This window comes from Monodelphis domestica, chromosome 5 (assembly GCF_027887165.1).
Source record: "Monodelphis domestica isolate mMonDom1 chromosome 5, mMonDom1.pri, whole genome shotgun sequence".
Classification (NCBI taxonomy): Eukaryota; Metazoa; Chordata; class Mammalia; order Didelphimorphia; family Didelphidae; genus Monodelphis; species Monodelphis domestica.
In genome coordinates, this window is record NC_077231.1 from 87,511,457 (window position 1) to 87,538,427 (window position 26,971).

At 38.0% G+C, this 26,971-nt stretch overlaps 2 protein-coding genes across 5 annotated transcripts in view; one reads left to right on the forward strand and one right to left on the reverse strand.

The window, feature by feature from the left end:
• The window catches only part of LOC103100157 (mucin-16-like), a 56,244-nt gene that overhangs the window by 20,313 nt on the left and 8,960 nt on the right, over window positions 1–26,971 (forward strand). For all 3 annotated transcript variants that reach the window (XM_056798738.1, XM_056798740.1, XM_056798739.1), the window contains exons 4-11: window positions 7,602–7,729; window positions 7,851–7,918; window positions 9,033–9,202; window positions 9,940–9,978; window positions 11,125–11,241; window positions 17,994–18,092; window positions 18,821–19,453; window positions 19,969–20,082. In XM_056798738.1, the coding sequence (XP_056654716.1) occupies window positions 7,602–7,729; window positions 7,851–7,918; window positions 9,033–9,202; window positions 9,940–9,978; window positions 11,125–11,241; window positions 17,994–18,092; window positions 18,821–19,453; window positions 19,969–20,082 (1,368 nt within the window). The remainder of the gene's footprint in view (window positions 1–7,601; window positions 7,730–7,850; window positions 7,919–9,032; window positions 9,203–9,939; window positions 9,979–11,124; window positions 11,242–17,993; window positions 18,093–18,820; window positions 19,454–19,968; window positions 20,083–26,971) is intronic.
• LOC103099991 (transient receptor potential cation channel subfamily M member 2-like) overlaps window positions 12,165–26,971 on the reverse strand; it is an 84,021-nt gene continuing 69,214 nt past the window's right edge. The window contains exons 2-3 of one of the 2 annotated variants that reach the window (XR_008912138.1): window positions 26,593–26,676; window positions 12,165–13,590 (exon numbers count right to left, since the gene is read on the reverse strand). Coding sequence is in view for 1 of the 2 variants with exons in the window: in XM_056798746.1 (XP_056654724.1) it covers window positions 13,564–13,590 (27 nt within the window). In the remaining variant the exon portion in view is untranslated. The remainder of the gene's footprint in view (window positions 13,591–26,592; window positions 26,677–26,971) is intronic. The other variant, XM_056798746.1, reaches the window with a different exon arrangement.

The following is a 26,971-nucleotide window of genomic DNA, read 5'->3' on the forward strand; positions in this document are numbered from 1 at the left end:
AGTCTTTTAAAGCCCCTTGGTCATAGTTCCAAATTGCCTTCCAGAATAGTTGGATCAATTTACAACTCCACCAGCAATGCATTAATGTCCCAACTTTGCCACATCCCCTCCAGCATTCAGATTGGATGAATAAGTTAACAAATTCCACTACAGGGCATTAGTGTCTCAACTTTTCCATATCCTCTCCAAGTTTTGTCATTTTCCTTTTCTTCCATAATAGCCAATCTCTGATGAGTTGTAGAGTGACAACTTAGAGTTGTTTTAATTTGCAATACTCTATATTATAGTGGTTTAGAACATATTTTGCACATCTGAAGAGAACATTAATTACTTTAAGAATTCCCTCTTCATCTCCTTTGACCAATTTTCATTTTGGGAAAGATTTGTATTCTTGTACATTCTACTCATTTCTCTACGTATTTGAGAAATAAGTCTCTTATTAGAGAGATGTGTAAATTTTTTTTTTTTGCTTCATTTTGATTAGTGAATATGAGAGTCTCCATCTTATTTACTCCTGGTTATGTTCTGGCCTCCATTTCCCCCAATTTGCGCTCTTTTCTTATCAGTTCTTTTAACCCCTTCTCTTACTCCCTTCACTTCCTTCTGTAATGCAGGGTAAATAGATTTTTAATACACACACATATGCTTTTTTTTCTTCATCTTTTGATTTTCTTTGATTATTTCTTGATATCTCATGGAGTCATTATCTTCCACTTTCAGAATTGTCATTTTTAATGTCTGATTTTTTTCCATTTTTATTTTTTAATTAATTAATTAAGAATATTTTTCCACTGTTGCATGATTCCTGTTCTTTCTACCTCCTGCCTCCCAGAGCTGAAAAACAATTCCACTGCATTATACAATTATTATTTTTCAAAACCTATTTCCCAATTACTAATAAAGTGATTTTTAAAAGTCAAAATCAGGACTTCTGGGTTAAGATGGCTGCTGTGTCTAAGCAGGACTTTTACTCTCCAAACCACCAACCAATATAGAATACCTCAAAAGGACAAAAAACCAAGTTCAGATGAAAAAAGGAATACCACAGTAGAACTCAGCATTGAAATGACAGTCGGAGCCAGCGAATCATAATCTGAATCAACTCTAGCTCCTTGGGAACTAATTAAGACCACCAGGGACTTCTTACCCCAGAAAGCAGCTAAACTTTTAGAACTCCAGAAGACTGAAGTTTGTAAACCTTGGGTACAGAGATAGAGCAGGGAGATATATCACCTCTAATTAAGAGGCAATTCAGGTAATCATTAAAAACTATTTTGCTCAATTATCTGGCAATATAAATATGGAAATCTAGGTGATATAGATGAATATTTACAAAAATATCAATTGCCTAGATTAACAAAAGAAAGCATAGAATACTTAAATAATCCCATATCAGAAAAAGAAATTGAATAAGCAATCAAAGAACTCCCTGAGAAAAAATCCACAAGACCAGATGGATTGACAAATGAATTCTATCAATCATTCAAAGAACAACTAATCCCAATACTATTGAAAATATTTAAAATAATGAGAAAAGAAAAAGACTTCTACCAAATTCCTTTTATGACACAAACATGCTACTGATTCCAAAGCCACATAGATCAAAAACAGAGAAAGAAATCTACAGACCAGTCTCCCTAATGAAAAATTTTAAATAGAATATTAGAAAAAAGAATCCAGCAAGTCATCATGAGGGTTATTCATTATGATCAGGTGGGATTTATACCAGGAATGCAAGGATGTTTCAGTATTAGGAAAACCATTCATATAATAGACCATATCAACAAGCAAACCAACGAAGTAACATTATTATCTCAATAGATGCAGAAAAAGCTTTTGACAAAATACAACAGTTATTCCTATTGAAAACACTAGAATGCATAGGACTAGAAGGACTTTTCCTAAAACTAATGAACAGTATAAATATATCCAAAACCATCAGTAAGCATCATCTGCAATGAGGATAAATTAGAATCATTCGCAATAATAAAAAGAGTGAAACAAGGATGGGCCCTATATAACCTCTATTATTTAACATTGTACTAGTAACACTAGCTATAGAAATTAAAGAAGAAAAAGAAATTTATTAAAATAGGCAGTGGGGAGAACAAGCTATCACTCTTTGCAGATGATATGATGGTCTACTTAAAGAATCCTAGGGAATCCACTAAAAAGCTGATGAAAAAATCAACAACTTTAGAAAAGTTGCAGCATACAAAAGGAACCCACATAAATCATCAGCATTTCTATATATTTCCAACACACACAGGCAGCAGATGTTAGAAAGAGAAATTCCATTTAAAAGCACCCTAGACAATATAAATTAATTAGGAATCTATTTGCAAAGACAAAGAGAGGAATTATACAAACACAACTACAAAATACTTTCTACCAAACTAAAACTAGATCTAAACAATTGGAAAAATATTAATTGATCATAGGATTAGCTAACTTAATAAAAATGATCATCTTACCCACATTAATTTACTTATTTAGTGCCATGCCTATGAAACTACCAAGAAAACTTTTTTCTGCATTTGAAAAAAAAAACTATGACAAAGTTAATTTGGAAGCACAAAAGATCAAGAATATCAAGGTTAATAATGAAAAAAAATGTGAAGGAAGGTTGCCTAGCAGTACCAGATCTTAAACTTATACTATAAAGCAATGGTCATCAAAACAATATGGTACTGGCAAACAGACAGAAGGAGAGGATCAGTAGAATAGGCTTGGGGTAAGTGACCTCAGGAAGACAGTCTATGATAAACTCAAAGGTCCCAGCTTTTGGAACAAAAATGCACTATTTGACAAAAACTGCTGGGAAAATGGGAAAATAGTATGGGAGAGATTAGGTTTAGATCAGTATCTCACACCCCACAACAAGATAAACAAAGAATGGGTGAATGACTTGAATATAAAGAAGGAAACTATAAATAAATTTAGTGAACACATAATAGTATACTTGCCAGTCTTTAGGAAAGGAAATAATTTAAGACCAAGCAAAAAATCACAAAATGTAAAATAAATAACTTTGATTACATTAAATTAAAAAGGGTTTGTTCAAACAAACCAATGCAACCAAAATCAGATGGGAAGCAAAAATTGGGAAATATTTTTTATAAGAAACCACTGACAAAGGTCTAACTAATCCAATATATAGACCTTAATCAATTGTATAAAAAATCAAGCCATTCCCCAATTGATAAATGGGCAAGGGATGGGACATGAATAGACAATTTTCAGATAAAGGAATCACAACTATCAATAAGCACATGAACAAATGTTCTAAATCTCTCATAATGAGAGAAATGCAAATCATAACAACTATTATTTACCACTTCACACCTAGCAGATTAGCTAACATGAAAGCAAAGGAAAATAACAAATGTTGGAGGGGATGTGGTAAAATTGGGACATTAATACATTACTGGTAGAGTTGTGAATTGATCCAACCATTTTGGATGGCAATTTGGAACTATGCCCAAAAGGTTTTTAAAGACTGTCTTCCCATTGATCCAGCCATATAACTGCTGGGTTTATAATTCCCCAAAGACATCAAAGGGAAAAAGACTTGTACAAAAATAATTATAGCTGTGTTCATTGTGGTGGCAAAAAAGTGAAAAATGAAAGGTGTTCCCTTCAAATGGGGAATGGTTTAACAAATTGTGGTATCTGTTGTTGATGGAATAGTATTGTGCTATAAAGAATTATGAACTGGAAGGATTCCATGTGAACTGAACAACCTCCAGGAAGTGATGCAGAGTGAAAAGAGCAGAACCAGGAGAACATTATACACAGAAACTGATACACTGTGGTTCAATTGAATGCAATGGACTTCTCTATTAGCAGTAATGCAATGATCCAAGAGAATTCTGAGGAACTTTTGGGAAAGATAGCTATCCACATTCAGAGGAAGAACTGTGGGAATAGAAACACAAAAGAAAAACATCTGCTTGATTACATGGGTTGTTGGGGATATGATTGGGATGTAGACTCCGAACAATCACCATAGTGCAATCAAAATTTGGAAACAGGTATTCATCACTATATATTTCCTTAATACATGTGACTTAGAATCATTTTGTAGTCCTTATCTTTCCTTGATAAATCAATGACACAAGTAAAACGCAGTGGAATTGTGTGGTGGCTATGGGGGAGGAGGAGGGGAGGGAAAGAACACGAACCATGTAACCATGGGAAAATCTTCTAAATTAATTAATTAAATGAATTTTTTTCATTTCAATGTAAAAAATATAATGTCCAAAAGTCAAAATCCCCAATCATTATCCCAATCAGATCATATGATGAATCATAAGTTTTTCTTAAGCATTTCTGCAATCACCCCTCTTTCTCTGGATGTAGGTAGCATTCTCTTATAAGTCCCTATAAATTGTCCTAGAACCTTGCATTGCTACTAGTAGAGAAGTTCATTACATTTGATTATGACACAATGAATCAGTCTCTGTGTACCATGTTCTACTTCTGATCATTCTCTCTGCATCTTTCTGAAGGTATCTTTCTGATTCACATGGAATTCCTTCAGTTCAACAATCCTTTCAACACAATACTATTCCATCACCATCAGATACCACAATTTTTCAGCAATTTTCCCATTGATGGACAACAGATGATTTTCTTGAGTGAGGTTTTGTAGTTCATATTCCCTTTGGCCAATTGTACTATCTAAAGTTGTTTTCCTCAGCAAATTTTTATACCTCTTTTTTTCTCCTAGTGTTAATTTTGCCTTTCAAGAAATTCTTCAGTGTATTTTTGTGTATCTTGTTCCATATAGCCAATTCTACTTTTTGAAAGAGTTCATCTCTTCTTTGAATTTTTATAAAATGTCTTTTACCATTTCGTATATTCTGATTTGAAAGATGTTCATTTCTTCAATATTGTTTGTGCCTTCTTTAATAAGGTGTTGACTTTTTACATGAATATCCTATATCACTGTCATCACTTCTCCTGAATTTTCTTCTACCTCTCCTACTGGATCATTAAATCTCTTTTTTGAGCTTCTTCCATCAATTCTTTTTTAGGCTTGAGAGCAATTCTTATTTTTATTGCAAAGTTTGCATGCAGAGGCATTGATTTTGTGTAGACTTCTACTGAGTTTGTGTTTTGGTTTTCTCTGTCACCAAAATAGCTCTCTGTGTTGAATTTCTTTTTCATCTTTTTGCTCATTTCCAGCCCTTTCCTTTCCATTTAAAAAAGACAGTTAAAATTGAATCTGTACCTGTGGTGATGTGAGTACTGCTCCAAGTTTAAGGTTCTTTGTACAGCTGCCCTCAGAGTTAAATCTGGGGATCAATCTGCTTACGGCCCTTCAAATTTGGAATCATGAAAGCAATGGTGTTTTCAATACCCTTCTGCTCTATATTCTGCCTTGTGAGTAACCTTAAGCACCCTTTTCTCCCCTGGAACAGTGACCAGGGAGAGTCTGATTCTCTCCTGTGGCTACAAGCACTGGTCTCTGCTAGCCCTCTCCACCCTGAGAATCTCTCCCACAGACTGGGATCTGAATATAAGCAATGCAACAAGAATTGCCTTAAGAGTGAGTGAAGGGACCCCATGTAATCTCCTTCTAAGCAATTGTCTGATCCCCCACTCATTTATTATCTGGGGCTTAATGCTCTAGAAGCCTTTCCTGTTACTTCAGTTGTGGTCAAGGCCTGCTGGCTTGGTGGTCCTGCCCTGGTGCAATGTGTTCCACTTCTACCTCTACCACAGTCCATCCCATCTGTCCTGCTAGCTTTTCTAAGTTGTTTTGTGCTGGAAAATCAGTTGTCTTTTTTGTGTTATAATACTGCTCCAGAATTCATTGTAAGACATTTTATCAGGATTTTAAAGGGTAATTTGATAGAGATCAGGTGAGAGATCACTATATTCTCTATCAATTTGACTCTGCACTTGGCTTTTATTCTTATAAATTTGAATTAGAAATGAGACCCCTAGCAGAAGAATTTGAAGCAAATATTTTTCCCCTCAAATACCTGATTCCCTTCTAATTTTACTACATTGGTATTGTTTTGAGGGGAAAACAATTTAATTTCATGTAAGCAACATTATCCATTTTACCTTGCTGTCCTATATATCCCTCATGTGACCATGAACTCTCCCCTGTCCATTAATATGTGAGTCAAAAATTTCCCCGTTACTCTCATTTCTTTTATATCAACTTTTGTATCTAAATCATGAACCCATTTGGAATTTATTTTGTTATGTGATGCAAGAATATTGGTCCATTCCTAATTTCTGCAAAATGAATTTTCAGTATTTTCAGGAATTTTTGTTATGTAATCAGTACTTAACATTGAAAATGGATTAACCTCCTCATTTTACTTGTGAGGAAACTAAGGCAAAAACATAGGACGTGGCAGGGCCACAATTTGAACCCAGGTCTTCTTTCAAGATATGTTCCATGGTCTCTCACAATGTGAGGTGTTACTCCTCCTTTGTGTAATGAATCAGTTGAGAAATAGAGTTGAGACCTGCTATGTGCTCAGTCCCACATGCCTAGGAGTCACATAGCAGTCTGCCATTGCATGGAGGCTTGTTTATTACATAGTTTAGTGATCACATACTTCTTTGGCACACAGTCAATTTTATACATATATGTTTCCATGCAACTTAACAGCAAACACCAAGCCTAAGTAAATACTCAATGAAACATTGTTGCTATAGATGAATGACATAACAACAGTGTGATCTAGATGTTAGTTATCCCTGATCTTAGGATAGTCATTGTTACTTTTGGTCAGCTTTCACAATCAATCACAATTACTTAGGATATGGATAACAAAACATTTCATACCTAGGTGCATGATTAGAAGGTTAATTTGAGACAGACCAGATTTGGGGTTTCCTTCAATTTACATGTTCAATTTTTTTTGGTGTTACTTTAAAGCACCTGGCAATGTTGCCTGGTTTCTATCTGCAGTGGAGTGTGTCTTGAAGGTTATTGATGTTCTTGGCTTCCCTGGCTTGTAATAAAAGTGAATGTAACAGTGGAGATGAAAAAGAAGGGGGATAATGATCTTTATGTTTATTTCTGTGAATGTAAACTTTTAGGGTAATAATCTGGGAGGATTAAGGTATGGTATGTATATGTGTGTTAATCCTATAAGTATTTGCTCTCATAGTACTTCTCCTGTATTGGGGAGGAGACAATCATCTTAACGAGACCATTGTAGTAAGGGATGTTGGAGAGAGAGAGAAGTCACTGAGAGGGATCAGTGGGAACCTCATTTTCAAGGAGCTGCCTTGCCAGGCTCCCATCTCCCAAACTGTGACTTTGCCAGACAGTAAGGATTTGTCAGCTTCCCTCAGTCTTCTAACTCCAAGTCCACAATTTTTAACACTGCTAAAAAAATTGTGTATGGCTGGAGGGATCCTCAGAATTTCATTAGTGGGTTCATTCTGCTGAGATTTCCTCTGAGGAAGGACTTGAACAGTGCCACCTGGAACAATGATGATGATCATTGTAATGATCATCACAATAACTAACTTTTAGATAGAACTTGAAGGTTTACAAAGCATTTCCTCTCATTTGAATGACATTTGCAAGTCTCAGCCAATGGGATACCTTTCCTTTTGTACAGTATCATGGAGCTCTTGCTACAAAACCTTCAAACTCAGCTTCACTATTACCAACATGTTTTACACAACAAAGATGAATCAAAAGGACACCAGAACATTCAAGGCTGCTGAGCATATCCTACAAATCTTGGTGAGATTCTACTCCCATTCCCTTCTACCTCCTCTGTCCCATGCTACCTTCCTTAGCCCTGTGTATTCAGGCTTGTTCTAGCCAGGTATACAGAAGTCCCCTTCTCTCTTTTTGTTTCCAGCTCAAGGTATTGTTTGGAAGCAGCAAGCTTGGCTCTCAGTATTGTGGATGCAGTGGCCTTTCACTGAGGTGAGATTCCTTCAAGACATCATCAGCTCAGATATTAGGGACCAGCAATTTCCATTTCACTCAGATGTTGCCCAGGCTGTTTCTTCTGCTTCTTAATAGAAATTCCTTCTTTCCCAAGCTGTAATGGATAAAATCTTCCAACCAAGAAGCCATTAAAATATTTTAGACTCCTTATTCTCTTTCTCAGGTAGAAAAATATTCATTCCCCATTACTCTTTCCAAAGATAAGTTTGCAACTGTTTTCACTTTATAACTCCACATGAAAGGAATAACCTAGGAGGCATCAAATGAGTGCTTAGAAAATGATTGATTAATAAATACATATCAACATTACCTTTCTCTAGAATCATATATAGGCTCCAAGCTGGAAGGGACAGTAGAGGTAACCTGGACCATTCTCTTCATTTACAGATGAAAAAATGAAGACCCAAGGAGATCCCAATAACTTTCCCCAGGTCAAAAATAGTCAGAGTTTGAACACTTGATCTTTGATTTTAAATTCATTGTTCTTTCCACTACTCTAAAGAAACTACTGAAAATAATCAGACCCCACAGACACTTGTAAACATACAAATAAGTGATGTTACAGAGCACTGCCAATTCCGTTGTCGTGGATAAGGTGGTAAGTGTGGAATCAGAAAGAACAGAGTTCAAATTTTCTCTCACTTACCAGATGTGTGATGCTATGCAAGTCACATAATCTGCCTTAGCCTCCATTTCTTTCCTCTATAAACTGAGAGGGCTATATTTGATGGCTTCCAATGTCCTTTTCAACTTTAAATCTACAATCATCTCTAAACCTTTATTCCAAGTCAGCCACTTCTCTCAAGAGTGTTCTCTGAATAACTAAATTTCAGAAACTAAACCAGTGGTGTCAAACTCAAAAGGAAATTTCTAAAGCCACTAAATTATACATCAGCAAGGTCCCTATAGCCTGCATTTTGGCTCAGAAAAACATATACATTTATATATATACATATACATATATATATGTATTACTTTATAAATTAATAAGCTAACACATTAAAATTAGATTGGCACTACCCTTAATATAGCTCATGTGACTCCTAGGAAGGTCTGTTTGAAACCACTTGTCTGAAACATTAATTTCCAGGTCTCTGAAGAACAGCATAGCAACTGGAGTAGATATACTCTGCACTTTCAAGAAGGACTCCTCCAACCTTGTCCTGGACAAAAAGGTGGTTTCCTGGGAGCTGACTGAACAGCTCTGTAGAAGAGAGCTAAAACACCTGGTTATAGACAATGATAGCCTTATTGTGAATGGTAACTAGCTTGACTTTTGGGATATGTGCCTCTCTTTCTCTGGGTAGGTTCCCTTTCCAGAAAACAACTCACCTGCCCCAAACTCTTCTTTCCTTTCGGGTCTCCTTTGTTTTCATGGTTTCTCTCTCACTCCTGGGAGCACTGGCCCTCAAAGTGGTGACAAACTATGAAGACATGGGGAGCTCACTTCTCAAGATCAGAAGAGACTGGATTGTTTTTAGACTCCTTCAACAAAGAAGTATGCCATGAATGCCTTCTTGAATGCTGAAGCACCATTTTTCCCCTATGGGCCCCAAACCAACTCCTCTCCATTACTCCTTTAACTTTTTTGCCCACAAAGAGATACCCTACTCAAATTCTCTTCCTCCCTCTCTCCCCCCTCTATCTTTACTTCCCTCTCTCCTTCTCTCTCCTTCTTACTCTCTCTCTCCTTCTCTCTCTCTCTCTCTCTCTCTCTCTCTCTGTCTCTCTCTCTGTCTCTCAACTTTCTTTATTTCTTCTATCTTTTCTCCCTCTCTTTTCTCTTTCTTTTTTGGCCTTCTTTTCTGTACCTTTCCCAAAATCTTGTGTTTATGTCTTCTGTCCCATTCTCTTTTTTTCCTCTGCTATTCTCTTCTTGTCTTCCCTCCTTTCATCTGCTGTCCCTTGCCTCGTCCTTCCCTGCCCTCATCTTCTCTCCAAAACTTGTTCCCTCTGAATTTTTCTTTCTTCTTTTCTTTTCCCTTCTCAAACTACAGGGTATCAACATAAGCTGCCAGGAATCAGATCCACAAAGAGTAAGTTTTAGATTTCTTTATTGTCTGTATCTATATTTATATCATTCTCTTTAATGAGACCCTACAATGAAAGATTTTTTTTATTTTTTTGGAAGGGATTAATGTAGGGCAGAGGATTAAAAGTGGTGTTAGGGATTCTTAGAATTAGATACACTATTAGATATGGCCAAAGTTTAGACTTCATTTACTCATTTGTCTATTCTCTTTTTGCTACTCAAAATATATATAAATAGTTCAAAAGGGAAAATTATCCCATGGGCCTGGGAAAGCAGGCTGTCCCTATCTCTTTCTTGTTCAAAATTAAGAGTCAGACCTTGTGGTCTTTGTAATCTTCTGATACATTGAGGGGATCTCCCAACATTCCAGAGAGACTTGTGGCTCTCCCTTATATTCTTCATTCACCAAAGTTGCCCAATAGTTTTCATTAATAATGTTTTTATTCTCTGCACCTTCAATAACTACACTCTCTCAAACCAGTGTCTTGCTCGGTTGCTCTCAGATTTGAGACTCATCAGAAAAGAGATGATAGATAAATTTATGTGAGTTTATGAGCACTGTTCAAAACCTTGTAGGGCACCTACAGGAAGGACTTAATTAAGTAAGAATCCAGCAAAGGAGACTAAAACAGGATAATCAGAAAAGTCCTAGGACAACCAGGAGAGTTTTGTTATGAAAATTAGAGAATTTGGGTATCAAGGAGTGCAGAGAGCTTAAGAAGAATGAGGATTAAGAAGAAGGCCATTAAGAGATTTTTGCAATTTCATTTGAATGATGAAGTTGAAAACCAGACTGTAGTTAAAAAAAAAGAGTAGGAAGAAGGGAAGTAGAAGCACCTTTCATAGATAGCATTTTCAAAAATTTCAATCCCAAAGGGAAGAGAGAGATAGGAAATGATAGCTATCAGGGATAGATGGATAAAATGAAGGCTGTTTTTCATTTGGGGTTGAAGGAAAGCTGCCAGTAGATGTGGAGAGTTTGAAAACAAAATGAAACAATGGGAATACTAGAGAGATTCTCTGCTGGGTGAAGGATGAAGTAAAGAGAGCACATATTTTGGCATTTCCTTCAGAATATATGGGGACAACATATTGTCCTTTCTACACCCACTCCTGTGGCTGAGATATATGTTTTCATCTATTGTTCTAGGAAGTGAGGTTGGTATAGGACCTGTCACCCATATCCCAGACCATGGAGAACCAGGAAAAATCATGACATCACTGACTAGTGGCCTCCTGATCCGTGAATCCCCTGTAAATGCTATAGGTAAGAAAATATATTTTCTTTCTTTTATACTGGCATTTATCTTTGCTTTGGGCACTTGTTTTCAATTTTGAGATATGGAGTGACCTTCATAGTCTGAGAACAGGACAATCACTTATGGGCGAAGTTTGTCATTAGGTTGTAAGATTTGACAATTTCCTCTGTCCTATTGCTTTCTGCCCTAAAATTTGCTGTGATAGTAGCCTTTGGATGAAGATCTCATGGGGGATTTTGCTATTTCTTTTGTTTGCTTGGGTGTATACATATAATAGCCTATTCTTTTTCTTTGATCATTTCTCAACTGTGGAATGACTCTTTTAAAAATAATTTTGTTAATTTATAAAACATATACATTCATAATGTGTATTAAATATTATATAGGACACATAAAATTTATAATTGTCCCCTCCAATGTAGAAATGTTTTCTTTGTTCCTTATGTGAAAAATTCCCCCATTCTAACTCTTCCATCCCTCTTCGTCCAGTGCTTCCCTCTTTATCATCCCTTCATTCTTTTTTGGAAATCATTCCAATATCATAGACTGATACACATGCTGAAATAGAGAAATATAAACTGAGGAAATTATTTCTTTAGCAATGACTACTCTGGCTGGCTTATGACTATAGAGAGTTGCTAGAGGGAAACTTGAAAACTGTTTGGGAGTAATGGAGGTAGTAATGAGAAATGCTGAGGGATGCTATTACAGGGATGCTACCACACAGGGGAACTGCCCTGGGGAATGCTCTGAGATTTGCCTACTGATCCCTACTGATGGCTGATGGATCAGTATCTGTTTCTAACTTCCTCCTCCCCTTCACTCCCTCCCTTCTCCAACACTCTCCTTCCTGCCTCCCTCACCTCCCACTTCTTCTTGAAGCTTTTGGCTTCTTCCCTCCTCCCTTGAGTAAAGTATAAAGATACTCTTTTCTTTTCCTTTTTCAAGTCAAGGGGTTTATTGGGATAACAGGATAGGAAACTGAGGTAAGAGGGATGAGGATTTCCCTCATCTATAATGAAGGGAGAATTTGAGGGTTTGAGAGAGTAGTCCATTCACAAACTGTGACTCTAAGACAGAGAGATGAAGGACAACAGCTGTTTAAAATCTTCTTTTACTTCACAAAGTCAGCAAGGTCTCTCAGCTTAATTAACCCCAGACAGAAAACAAAGTCCAAAGTCTCCCAGTTTCTCCTGTCCAGCTCAACTCTCAAAGAGACAACCAACTCCAAAAGCCAATTTCTCCTTCTTCTCCTCTCTCTGTCATAGTTTCTCCTGGCCAGCTTAACTGCCTGAGTCAGAGAGCCAAAGTTAAAGCCAAGTTTCTCCTTCTCCTCTCTGTGGCCAGAAACCCCCAACTGCCACTCCTGGGAACATTCCATTTGGAACCTTCCTCTTGATTGACAGGCAGGTTAGGTCCCCAGCTTGTTTCTTGCATCTTGGCTTACAAGTCCTCTCTCTCTCTCTCTCCATGTCTCTACCGCAAAGCCCCCCTTTTATTAGCAAAAAATGTAACTTTCATTTTTCAATGATACTTACCTTAATAATTTTATCTATCTTAACTCTTTGCTATCTGAAATATACTCTACCCCCCCCATTACAAAATGCTAAACTCATCTTAGCTGTTCTATCGAAATGCTAAGCTAAGAATGGGTTATAGGAAAATGGTTACATGAACATAGTTTCACATAACAAAGCAAATAACAATTTCCAAATCATCTCAACAATTCCCCTATCATTAAGAATATGCAAATATTCTAATTCCTAATGTCTATAAATTCACTAAGTAAAATTTCCTATCACTAATAAATGCTAACCTACAATCATAATACAATATAACTTCCATGCTTCAGAACTTCTATGTCTCTACTTTCTTAAGCCTTAAACAAATTCAATAGGCTATTACTAATGTTAGTAGTTAGACTATTAATAAACTTACTCTAAAAAGTTAGCTCGTTAGTCAATTAGTAAGTTTAGTACAGATTTAAATATATACATCATTCTAAATTTCTGTGCAAACTCATGCAGAAAAGGATATTACTTTCTGTTTGAATTTCCCACAAAAATTTCTCATCAGTGTGTCTTTGTTATCATGCATGTCATGTAATTACCCATTCCATGGATATCTTATTTTGCTATGTAGGATGTACATGCATACATGTGGTGTTTACATGTATGACACAGTCTTACACTTATTCATGGCCAAAATTTCAAAGTTCCAAAGTCCTTCCATGTCCATTCATGTTGCCTGTAGAAACTCTTCCATCCTTTCTGCTCAACATATCACTCTTCTGTCTTCCATCACTTGATTGAAGACTTGTGTTCTTCAAGTCAGGATCCACTGCAATAATCAGGAACCTGGGAACACACAAACAAACCACGAACATGTGTGCAAGTTAGATTTTTACATATGTGTGCAAGTAAATGTGAAAAGTTACTTTTGCATGGAAGTGAGATGAAATTTTTGAGTAACAGAATGTATCAATTTTTTGTGTGTGCAAGTAAGATAACATGATTTTCTTCATGAATGGGGGTAAGCTTTTTGCATTTGTACATCTTCGTGTTTACAAGTTAGGTCAACTTGTGTTTTTCCTCATGCAAGGGGGTTAGCGTTATGCATAGGTTTTCAAGTCTTTGGTAAGAATAATGACATCAATTTTTTTTTTCTTTCAAGGAGGTTTATCATATGGTTACTGTATGTAGTTCTTGGATGGTTACTATATGTAGAATTTGGAGATAGTTCTTTTTGTTTTGTTACTATGTCAGGCAGAGACTTTTATATCTTATATTGAGGCTTTGTGGCTGCTAATCTTTCTCATGCAAGGTTTTACTTTCATATTACTGTGTTACTGTCTGTATATTTTCAGGGTTCTATCCTTTCATTATTTTAACTTGTGCAGGGGTCTCTCTACTCTATTCTGGTGGCAAGTATTCATGTGCTTTCCTGTGTTTCTGGTAGGGACTGCATTTGCTTATCAATTATTTTCCTAGGGCTACTCAATATTATGGTTGTGATGCAATTTCACATGTGAAGCATGGAACCATGGATCTCTTTGATCAACTTTTATAGCTATTGGGGTTGTCATTATGACTGTAGTAGGTCCAATCCATCTTGGTTCTGTAGGAGATTCTCTATTAAAGTTCTTGACATAAACTTTATCACCTGGTTTTATCTTGGGCAATGAAAAATCTAGTGGTATTCTTTGCACAAGCAAACCCAGTTTCCTTAGTTCTTCAATCCTATGTTGTATCTGTTTTAAGTATTCATGAAGAACACATTCACCTCTTAACATGGATACAAGTAAGGTGGCTTTACTGTCCTAAGATGCCAAAGAGGGCTGCCCATACAGAATTTCAAAAGGTGATAGGTGCAGGTCAGTCCTAGGCCTGGTTCTAATGTTGAAGAAAGCAAGGGACAAAACATCTGCCCATTTTAAATGTGTTTCTGAACAGAGTTTACCTATTTGTGTTTTTAACTCTTTGATCGTCTGTTCGACCAGCCTGGAACTTTGGGGCCGATAAACTGAATGGTAACTGCACTTAATCCCCAAGTTCTTATAGATTTCTTGTAGAACCCGGGAAGTGAAGTGGGTCCCCTTGTCCGAGTCAATGGTATTGGGAATGCCATGTCTAGGTATAATCTCCTTCAATAGAAATTTCACTACTGTAGCTGTGTCACTTTTCTTATACGGACATGTTACAACCAATCTAGTCAGTCTATCCAATATAACCAATGCATATTTGCATCCCCTTTCCTTAGGCATGTTGATATCATCAATTTGAATACAGTGGAAAGGCATATAACTGAGTGGTCTGCCTCCCAATGCAACACTCTTAAAATGTCCTTGATTTTATCTCCTGCATGTTTCACGTGCCTTGACTAGTTCTAATGGCATTTGTAGTCATTCCTGGTGCTGTCCAATATCTCTTTATGCTATCCAAAATGCCTTGTACTCCGTAATGTCCCTTTGCATGAATTACGGTGCATAGATGTTGATAGAACTTTTTAGGGAGAATAGGATTACCCCCATGAGCAATACAGATGCCTTTGATCAGTTTAGTAGCTGCTCTTTCCATGAATGTATCTCTTCTCTGTCATAGGCTTTAGTAAGATTATTCCTTTTGATCAGAGAGAAATGCAGCACATGGTGGGAACCGAACCTAACAGCATACTTTGATGTTATGTCTGCTCTTTCATTGTTAGGGATATCCTGTCCTATCCATGAGTGTGTACCTTACAATGAATTATGGCCACCTCCTTAGGAAAGTCTACAACATTAATAATACTATCTATAAGATTGCCATATGCAATTGGTTTCCCAGCTGAAGTTTTATAACCTTTGTTTTTCCATATGTATGATGACCAATGCACAGTGGAGAAAGCGTAGTGTGAATCCAGAAATATATTAGCTTTTTTCCCCCTAGCTAATTCCAGGGCCATGAGCATAGCCTTAAGCGTGGCTCCCTGGGTGCTGACATGAATTGGCAACGATACATGCCAAAGCATTTTGTCATTGTCAACAACCGCTGACCCTGAGAATGTCTCTCCCATCACGAACATAGGAGGACCCATCTGTGTATAACTCCATTTCTGAATTGATAAGAGGTGTATCTTTCAGGTGTTCATTTGGCCTATGCATGAGTTCTACTATCTGATCACAATCATGCAATACTACTCCACCCATTGGCAAATCAGGGACCAGAGTTGCTGGGTTCACCTGTACAAATCTATGAATTGTGATGTTATCATTGCCTAACAAAATGACTTCATACTGGGATATTCTTGCATCGGTGAATGAATATGTAATCTGTGACCTTAACAGTTTTTCAATTTCGTGTGCAGAATACACCAGAATACACATATCTGTGGGTATGTCATATTTAGAAGTCACAACTTGAATTTTTTCAGGTTCTTCCTCAAGTTGCTCCAAGTAACAACGGATAGTGCTTCAGTGAATTCTTGGGTAGATGCAAAGAAATTACCCCATATTTTTCACATTGTAATGTTGCCTACATCTTGCACAAAACATCTTGTCCTAAAGATTGGCTAGGCATGATGAAATCAACAAGAAGTTATGATCTATGGTGAGAGGAACTAGTTTAACCATAGTGCTTTTGAGCTCAGGGACCTATTGTCTTTGTCCCATTGCTCCAGCTACAGAAGCCATACCCCCTATGTAGGTATCCCCTGGACTTGTCTTTAGGACAGACTTTGAAGCACCAGTATCCAAGAGAGCCTTAAGGTTTTTCTTCCACACCTTAATCCATACCTATGGTTCTGGCCTGTGTGTAGGTAAAGAGTTTATTGCCACCGAATTAGTACTCGTGTCTTTGCTACCCTCTGCCAGCTGCATATGTAACTCAGTTAATTCTTTTTGATTTGATCCATTCCCAATGAAGTCTTCAATGGTACATGAAGCTAAACCATCACAGTAGCTTTGGCTGGATATCCCTTTGCCACTTAGAATGCTGACTTCAAGCCTGCCTTTTGAATTCTTGGTGGTTATTCCAATTGAGAAGAATTCCATTCCATCCTGCTTTTCAAATTTAACTGAAATGTCACCTCCACTACTTTGAATATGATAATTATTTTCAAAAGTAATTTCAGCTTCATTATCAGTTAGTTTTTACTTAACTAAATCACTCAGTACTGGATGAAAGGTACTAGCTTCTCGATTCCAATTAGATGTCATTTCTGAGGGTATATCTGCCATAAAGCTCTTGGGAGAATTAACTAAGTTAAATGGGACTTCATCTGTGAATGTTTCTAGAGTCTTGTCATATTTAGCAACAGTAAACTTTAGGGAATTGAAATTATGATTTTTGGTATTAGTCACTAACTTTTTCTTGAGTTCTTGTGACTCTTTCTTTTTCTTTTGCATAATTCAATACTATTATCTATTCTACCCTGGAAAAATTTCTTAAGGAACAATCTGATTTCCCTTACAGACTTTTCCTGTGTGGGTACTATAGGTCTTATCAAAGTCTCTCATCTCATTTGCAATTGGAGATGTTATTTCATTAATCTCTGCCTCATTTTCTTTAATCTGGCTCTGCCTTTCTCTTGCTTTATTGAAATGGCTATCATTCATAGAGCATTTTCTTATACCAATTTCACTATTTCCCAAGCTTTTTCTATTATTTTTATCTGTAGCCTCATTATTACTACTTTTTCTACCTCCAAGTGTCACCCTATGTGCCTGGCTTCATAATTCTCTTCTAACCACATCTGAATACTTTGACTTTGCTCCAGTTGTTATAGCATTTTGTATTTCTCTCAAATCAGGAGCTTGCTCTGAGGACTTTAACTTGCAGTGTGAACAGTAAGTAGATTTCTTGTATCTAGTTTCGGCATTATGTTTGTCTCTGTTATTAATCTTATGTTTCTTCTTCAAAAAGCAGCTTCTAAACCAGACTGTATAGTTAAAAAGAGAATAGAAAGAAGGAAAGTAGAAGCACCTTTTATGAGCATCCTCAAGGATTTCAGTCAGAAAATAGAAGAGAGACAGGAGAATATAGCTTTCAGGGACAGGTGGATAAAATGAAGGGTTTTTTTCCAGATGGGGAAGTAATAAAGCTGTCATTAGATTAGAAGAGTTTGAAAAAATGAGAATATGGGAGTACTAGAGAGATTCTCTGCTCGATGAACGATGAAGAAAAAGAGCATATTTTGGAGTTTCCTTCAAAATATAAGGGCACAACATATTGTCCTTTCTACCCCGAGTCCTGTGGCTGATTTATGTTCTCACTTATTCTTCTAGAGAGTGACATTGGTGTAGGGCCCTTCACCCATATCCCAGAACATGGAGCACCAGGAGACATGACATCAGTGACCAGTGAATCTACTGTATGTGCCATGGGTAAGAAAAGATTTCTTTTTCTATTATATTGGTATTCATCCTTGCTCTGGGCCCTTGTTTTCCAGGTTTGAGATATGATATGGACTCATCTTCATAGTCTGAGAACAGGAGGCTCACTGATGGGGGAGTTTGTGATTAGGTTGTAAGACCTGGCAACTTCCTCTGTCCCATTACTTTCTGCCCAGATGTATTCTGTGATGGCAGCCTTTGGATGAAGAGCTCATGGAGGATTTTGTCCATTTCTTGTGTTAGTTTGTGTGTATACATATAATTTACTAAGATAAAAGTCAGCTACTGGAGGACAGGCTTTTCTATGCCCAGCACCTAAAACCCTGAATGGGGTACCTGATTCTTAACAAATGATTACTGCTTCATTTTCCATTTAACCTGAGCAGATATCTATCAGGCAGTTTGTCTGAGCCATGCGCCTTATCTCATCTGAGGGCAAGATGACAGGACAGATCCATCTATATATCAGTCTCAGCTTATTTAATACTTTCTCATGGTGGCCATTCACCCTAGAGCACAAGGAGATCCTAATTCCTGTCACAGTCTTTTTGTTTTGAAAGTGCTTGTCAGGGAGAAGGTGCTAATGTGAGGGGTTGGGGATTGGTTGCTCTTCTCAGAAAGTTCAAAATCCTCACAGGCTCTGGGGATCTCTGTCCAAATGACTCCAAACTTCCCCCATCAACTCTTAGGCATACTTCAACTAACTGCTTTGGTCACAGGATTCTCTACTGAGACTTCAGGGACACTGAAGAAAGTGAGTGGATCTGACCAGGGAAGAGAACCAACAAACTCCACCAGTATCCCTATGACTGGCTTTATCGGGAGAGATTCCATTGATGACACTGAAAAGGACATATGTGTCATGGAGACAACTCCAAGAGCCACAGCCACTCAAGACCTACTTCTCACTGTGCCCACTGGAGAAGGTGACCTCATCCCTGGGATGCACAGGAGAACTGTGTCCTCTCCCACCGAAACCTCAGTTCCATCTGAGATATCCTCTGGAGTCACCATTGCCATTGCAAGGACCTCACTCTCCATGACTCCAGTAGAAATCACAGCTAGGTCCGGCTACAGTGCTCCCTTAAACATCAGCCTAAGCAGAAGAACAGCTTCCCTTGAGCCTGCTACTTCGTTGGAGGACCCAAGGCCAGCCGGCCTGACTCCAGAAACTGAGAGAAACCCACAGGCAACACCAACTCCAGCTATCACCCTGCCTCCAGCCAGCACACAGGAAGTTTGCACAACAGCATCTCCCAGTCCTCCTGACACAACCACAGAGGGCAGCAGTGTCCAGGCAGGGACAGCCTCTGTTTCTGATCAGGTGCCTTCCACTTCCAGCCTCTTCCCAAGTAAGCATATTTTAAATAAACTTCCCAGGGAGGGAATTGGGGTGTGGTCTTGGAGGGAATGGAGAGTGTCTGTCCAGGGAGGGTTAGTTTGTGCCTTTCTAAGGGGAAGGGTCTTCTTCCCAGGTCCTTCCTCTCTTTAGCCTTCCATTGAGCCACTGTAGGGACATTTTCTTGGTTCCATATCTGTTGAATTAGTGTCATCTCTCCAGGCTTCCTCAACTCCATGCAAGGATAGTTTCACAGTCCCTGTGCTAAAGTGATTCTCCTCTTCTTATTGATGGGATTCTGATTCCACTTGATTTAGTGGAACCTCATGATTTAACATATATGGGGATTGTCCATCAGTGAGTCCATGCTTTGAAGGGGAAAATTTGATTATTTATCCTGTGGGGAAAAGTCAGAGAAGCCATGTATTTTTGGTCTCAGCAGTTAGTAGCAACAATGTACTTTCCTTTGGGAGTCCACTAATAAAGACTTGACTGAGCTCTGGTTTCTCCCCTCCTCTCATCCTGTAGGAGGTGATGCTGGTGTGTTGCCAGTCACACATGCCCAAGGCCATGATGCACCAGGAAGCACAGTAGCACCAATAAGTAGCCCCCTGACCCCTGTGTCTACTATTATTCCCTCAGGTAAGTAGGTACCTCCTCTCTGTCTCTGTGTTGGAGGTTTATCCTTTTTAGGGCCTTGTTTCCCAATCTTACAGAGGAAACATGAAATTATTTTAGAGATCAATCCTCAAGAACTCTTCTGAACCTCTGATTCCTTTCTATGTATAGCCTAGAGAAGAGAAGTTTTAGAGGTAGGAGTGAGATTCCCACTGCTAAGGTCTTTTATATAAGCAACCATAGGTATAAAGTTGGAAGGAAACTTTGAACCATCAGGTATTATAGATAGCCTCTCATTTTACTGATGTGGATACTGAGGTTTAGAGAAGTAAAGTAATTAGCTCAGGGTGACCGGATATGACTGGAAGGGACCCTTAAAGGTCATCTAGCTGGATCCCATCTTTTTACATATTGGAAAATTGGGGTGGAGAGAAGTTAAGTGACATTCCCTATGACACAAAAGTAGAAAGCAGCAGACGTGAGATTTGAACCTAGGACTCTATTATGCTGTATTTCAAGGTCAAGAGGAGAAGTCAGCCCTAACACCTCACATTGAATGGCTTCCACTTTGGGAAAGATTCCTTCTATGAACTCTCCCAAGTTCATAGCAGAGAATGTGTTTTTACATTTTTATTTACATCTTCAGTATTTAGGATAGAGCTGGGCACATGATAAATACTTAATTAATGGAAACTAATTGATTGCTTTGATCTAATGAGTAGATTTGTGAGATTCAGTGTATTAAAAAAACTTATACACCTACCAAATGAACTTGCCTATGGAAAAGTGAAGGAGAATGGAATAAGCAATTACGTAACACCTACTATGTGCCAGGCACTTTGACTAAGCATTTTTTATAGAAATAGTATCTCATTTGATCCACAGAACAACCCTAAGTGTTGGGCTTTATAGTTAGCCCCATTTTTCAGATGAGAAAAAGATGCAAGCAATGACTGCTTGACTTTCCCAGGGTCATACAGCTAATGAGTTCTTAGGTCACATTTGAACTCAGGTCTTCCTGACTCCAGGCTCAGCACTATCTCTACTGTGCCAACTAATTGCTTATATGGTCTGAGCCACAGAGTTCCTGGTGTCAAGAGTCAGGAATGGAGACAGATCCAAAGGCTGTGCTCTTTAGCAGTGAACTTGGGGAAGGTGGATGCTGCAGATATGGGCAAATCACTTTATTTCTATCAGCCTTGACTTGCCAAAGAGGAAAAGAATGGTTCTGGGACCTTCCCTTTAAGGTATGATTTCATGACCTTCTCCCTCATCTTAGCTTAATAGTTCACTTGGACCTTTGGTGATTGATTGCACTTGGCACACCCATTTAATACTGAATCCCAAGAATTTGCCTCTAGGTTTTTTCCTTTCTGAGAAGTTCTTGAACCAGGGATGCCTCTTGGTCACTAGTTTATGGATTGATTCCTACACATTAGCTCTGTGATTCCTGTGACCTGGTCCTACTCTACTATGGCCTCTGAGTGTTTCCAAGAACTTCTGTAGCCAGGAGATCCTAGATTGGTCAGAGGTCAGAACTGAAAAACTGGACCTCTCTGATGTCATTGTCTCCACATGGCTCCTGGCAGCCCTTCAGCCTGGTGGACAAGGTCAAATTTGGAGTTCTAGGTGTGATGATGTCATAGTTAAAATAGTTGTTTGTCTTAAACTGTACTGATTAAAATAGTGGAAGACTTAAATTGTAGTAAATAAAAGAGTGGATGAGTAAGTTGTGACCACAGAAAATATGTTTTTAAGACAGTGTCTTGTTTTAAATCAAATATAAGGTGGTCGCCAGGGAAAAATTCCCAATTATTAGAATATACCCAAGTAAACTGGGTTTTATAGAGATTTTAATTAATACAACGAGGAATTAAGAAAGAGAGAGAGAAAAGGGGAATAATGAGAAAAGGATAGGCTGGCCCAGGGCAGCCCTGGCCAACCTAGGCCTAAGCCTTAAGAGAAAGATCAGTCAGTCCTTAATCACTCATCACAAGATCTGTCCAAGCAAGGATTCTAGTGACACCCGGCCAGCTTCATCTCAGCTGATTCCACCAGCTCAATCCTGAATCTGAATGTCATCTGAATGAATCTGAGCTCCTATTTAAAGGGAATTTTCTACTATGTCTCCTCCCCTAAGTTCTCACATCTACCAATCACAGTAGACATTTTTCAAAGGACAGACCATTCTTAGTTCACACCTGATTAGAGTAGAATCTCTGAGTAAGTTTTCATCTCTTTGCTCCTTGTAAAATTCACAAGCTGCCTGACCTTTATAGGTACTTAGCACCCCTTTGTATTAGTTCTAAAAATAGGCATGGCTTAAGAACTTTTTGTCTTACTATAACTATGGGTTGACATACTTTGTATGTAAAAGTATCTTGTATCAAAAGTATCTTTCAATGTTTCAGCAAAGACTTTACAACTTCATCTTCCCCTAAGGAATGCTTGAGTATGGTGAAGTGGAGTTCTCACATTCCTGTTTTAAGTACCTTCACTGCCCAAATGGTGAATGGTCCAAATGGGGAATGGTCTTAACCCAACCTCATGAAGTAGAGTCTGAGAAATTTTAAGGTTCACAATGGGAGATGAAGATGAGGAGACAAGTGTCTCTAGATCAGTGACTCCTTACCACCTGGCCTTGCAGAGGATGAGTCCAGCTGATGCCAATAGCAGAGCCAAGCACCAGAAAAACAAGCAGGGCAGAGGGAGCATCAGTAACAGCAGCGGTGGTGGCGGTGGCCTTGAAGTGCCCCCACACACCGGCATGGCTTCCAAAGAATAATTTTTAATAATTACAAATATCCTCTTTCCATTTCGATATATTTAAACATTTTAACTCTTTAATGAGTCCATTCAATTTTCTCTTTTTGATTTACCATTTTGGGCTTCTCTTCTGTATCATGTTTGGACATAAAATGTTTTATTTTGGTCTGACTTATTCCTCAGGAATACTTGGAAATCTTCTATATTATTGAATTTCCATTTCTCCCCTGAAAAAATGTACTCAGTTTTGCTGGATAGGTGACTCTGGCTTACAAACCCAGATCTTTTGCCTTCCTGAATATCCTATTCTATAACACTCAATCCTTCAGTGTAGAAGCTGCTAGATCCTGTGTGATCCTGATTTTCAGTTTCATGGTATTTGAATTGGTTTTTATGGCTGCTTACAGTATTACAGTATTTTCTTTTTATCTTGATGGCTCTTGAATCTATTACATTCTTGAAAATTGTCATTTGAGCATTTCTTTCTAGAGGTGATCTGTGAATTCTTTGAATTTCAATTTTATTTTTGTGTCTGACAATATCTCAGGAGTTTCTTTGGTAATTTCCTGTAGTGTGACACCCTACACCAAGATAAACTCAGAATGGGTGAATGACCTGAATAGAAAGAAGGAAAGTATAAGCAAATTATGTGAATACAGAATGGTATACTTGTCAGATCTTTGGGAAAGGAAAGACTTTTAAAATCAAGCAAGAGCTAAAAAAATCACCAAATGTAAAATCAATCATTTTGATTACATCAAATTCAAAAGCTTTTGTACAAACAAACCTAATGGATCCAAAATTAGAAGGGAAGCAACAAACTGGGAAACAATCTTCATTACAAAAACCTCTGACAAAGGTCAAATCATCCAAATTTATAAAGAACTACAGCCAATTGTACCAAAAAACCAAGCCATTCTCCAATTGATAAATGTGCAAGGGTCATGAATAGGCAATTTTCAGTTAGAGAAATCAAAACTAGTAAATAAGCACATGAAAAAGTGTTCTAAATCTCTTATAATCAGAGAAATACAAATCAAAACAACTCTGAGGTTATCACCTCACACCTAGCAGATTGGCTAACATGATAGCAAAGGAAATAATGAATGCTAGAGGGGGTGTGGCAAAGTCTGGACATTAATTCATTGCTGGTGGAGTTGTGAATTGATCCAACCATTCTTCAAGGCAATTTGGAACTATGCCCCCAAAGGGTGCTAAAAGACTGCCCTTTGATCCAGCCATAGCACTGCTGTGTTTGTACCCCAAAGAGATAATATAGAAAAGGACATGTACAAAAATATTCATAGCTGGGCTCTTTGTGGTGGCAAAAAATTGGAATATGAGGGGTTGCCCTTCAATTGGGGAATGGCTGAACAAATTGTGGTATATGTTGGTGATGGAATACTATTGTGCTCAAAGGAATAACAATAAAGTTGAAGAATTCCATGGAACTCTGGACTGGACTGGAACAACCTCCAAGAAATGATGCAGAGGGAGAGGAGCAGAACCAGGAGAACACTATACACAGAGCCTGATACACTGTGGTACAATCAAACGTAATGGACTTCTCCATTAGTGGCAATGCAATGACCCCGAACAACCTGGAGGAATCTACGAGAAAAACTGGAATTCACATCCAGAGGAAACACTTTGGGAGAAAAAACACCAAAGAAAAAGAACTGCTTGAATGCCTGGGTCGAAGGGATATGGTTGGGGATGCAGACTCTAAATGAATATCCTAGTGTAAACAACAACATGGAAATAGGTTCTGATCAAGGACACAAGTAATACCTCATGAAATTGCGGGTTGGCTGTGGGAAGGGTAGGTGGAGTGGAGGGAGGGAAACAATGTGATTACTGTAACCAAGGAATAATGTTGTAAATTGACTAAATATACTAATTCAAATGGAAAAAATAAATAAAAGGCATGTTAACATTAACATTTAAAAATTAATATATAAATATATTTTGAAAATACAAGATTAAGTGTTCTTTTCATCAGTGAGTTCTTATACCACTTTTTAATATAGCTCCAATTTTGCCGTTCTAGAAGTTCTTCTTCTGTGCATTTTTGTATATCTTGTTCCATATGGCCAATTCTGCTTTTCAAAAGAGTTCCTCTCTCCTTTGAATGTTTATGCATCTCTTACCACTTTGTCTATTGTGATTTTACCCCCATTTGAATTAGTTTATTTAGTCAATTTAGAACATTAGTACTTGTTTACAATAATCACATTATTTCCCTACCTCCCTCTTCATTTGAGGTGGTCTCCCTATTCATCTTGGATACTGTCAATTAGATTTTTTTCTTTCCTTTTTTTAATTAGACTGTCTAGTATTTTGTATATTTTATTTGTTTTTTTTCAAAGTACCAGTTTCTAGTCTTATTTATTAAATCAATAGTTCTTTGACTTTCAATTTTATTAATTTCTGCTTTGATTTTTTGGATCTCTAATTTAGTCTTCATCTGAGGAGTTTTAATTTGTTTGCTTTCTAGATTTTTAATTTGCATTCCCAATTCATTGACCCTCTGCCCTTCTTAATTTGTTAATATATGAACAGACATCAGAGAAGTAACTAGAGAGGGAACATAAAGCTGGCTGCCTGGCCAGAGCTGTGTAGATCCTCCATATTTGCTCCAGCCTTACAAGAGGTGATGGCCTCAGAGCACACCCAGCCCAACCAATCTGAACTTAATCTCATCAAAAGTCTTCAGAACTCAGGGAAGTCCAGGGTCCACACCCCTTCCTCATTGACTGCTGGACTTTAATCCAATCAAAAGACTCCAGAGGACAGGGAAGCTCAAACCCCCAACAACCCTCCCCAACAGACTGCACCAAGAGATCTTCTGTCACAGCTCCAAGAGGGGAGACTGACAGAAGCCCCGAAATCCCCCCAAAATGAGAGGATCAAGATCACAGACAAATATAGGGAGCAAAGAAGGGGTGAATATGAGCAAAGAACAGAAAAAGAAGAAAGAAATTACAGTAGACAGCTTCTACACAGTGAATGGAGCAGAGGGGGAGGGATCAACAATCGATAAATCAGAAATCCCAGCGAATTGGATACAGGCTTTGGAAGAACTCAAAATGCAATTCAAAACACAATTAAGAGAGGCTGATGACAATTTTAATAGCAAGATAAGTCATCTGGAAACAGAAAACAGTGTCTTGAAAGCCAAAATTAATCAGCTGGAAAACAAGGCAAAGAAGATGAGCCATTGTGCTCAAAGGTATAGTGAACTGGAGGAATTCCATGTGAACTGGTACAGCCTCCAGGATTGATGTAGAGGGATGGGAACAGAACCAGGAGAACATTGTACAGAACCAGGAGACTGATACACTGTGGTAAAATCAAATATAATGGACCTCTCTATTAGTCACAATGAAATGATCTAGAACAATTCGGAGGGATTAATGAGAAAAAACACTATCCACGTTCAGAGGAAAAACTCTGGGAGCAGAAACACAGAAGCAAAACAATTATTTGACCATATGGGTCAATGGGAATATGATTGGGGATGTAGACTCTAAATTATCACCCTAGTATTATAAACATCAATAATATGGAAATAGATTTTGATCAAGGACACCTGTAAAACCCAGTGGAATTTCACACTGGCTCTGGGGGGTGGAGGGGGGGGAGGGGGAGGAGTGAGGGAGGTGAGGGAAAGAACGTGATTCATGTAACCAGGGAAAAATATTCTAAATTAACTAATTAAATTAAATATAAAAAATAAAAAGAGACAGTTAAACTTGGAATCTGTACCTGTGGTGAATGGAGCGCTGTTCTCAGTTTCAGATTCTTTGTGCAGCTACAGTATACTCTCTGGGGATCTATCTTCTTTCAGTTCTTCAAATGTGATATCATGCAAACAAAGGTGTTTTTAATAGCCTTCTGATCTAAATTCTGGTTTCTGAGTAACCCCAGCCATTTCCCCCCACTTTGAAATGTGACCAGGGAGAGTCTGCTGCCACCCCCCCACCCCCGTGGCTACAAGTACTCCTGTCTGCTCACACTCCTCCACCTTGAGATCTCCCCCACAGATTAGGATCTGTTTCTGAATATGAGCAATGCAGCAGGAGAATTGCCTTCACTGTCAGCAAAGGGATTCCTGTAATCTCCTTCTGAGCCACTCTCTGATCCC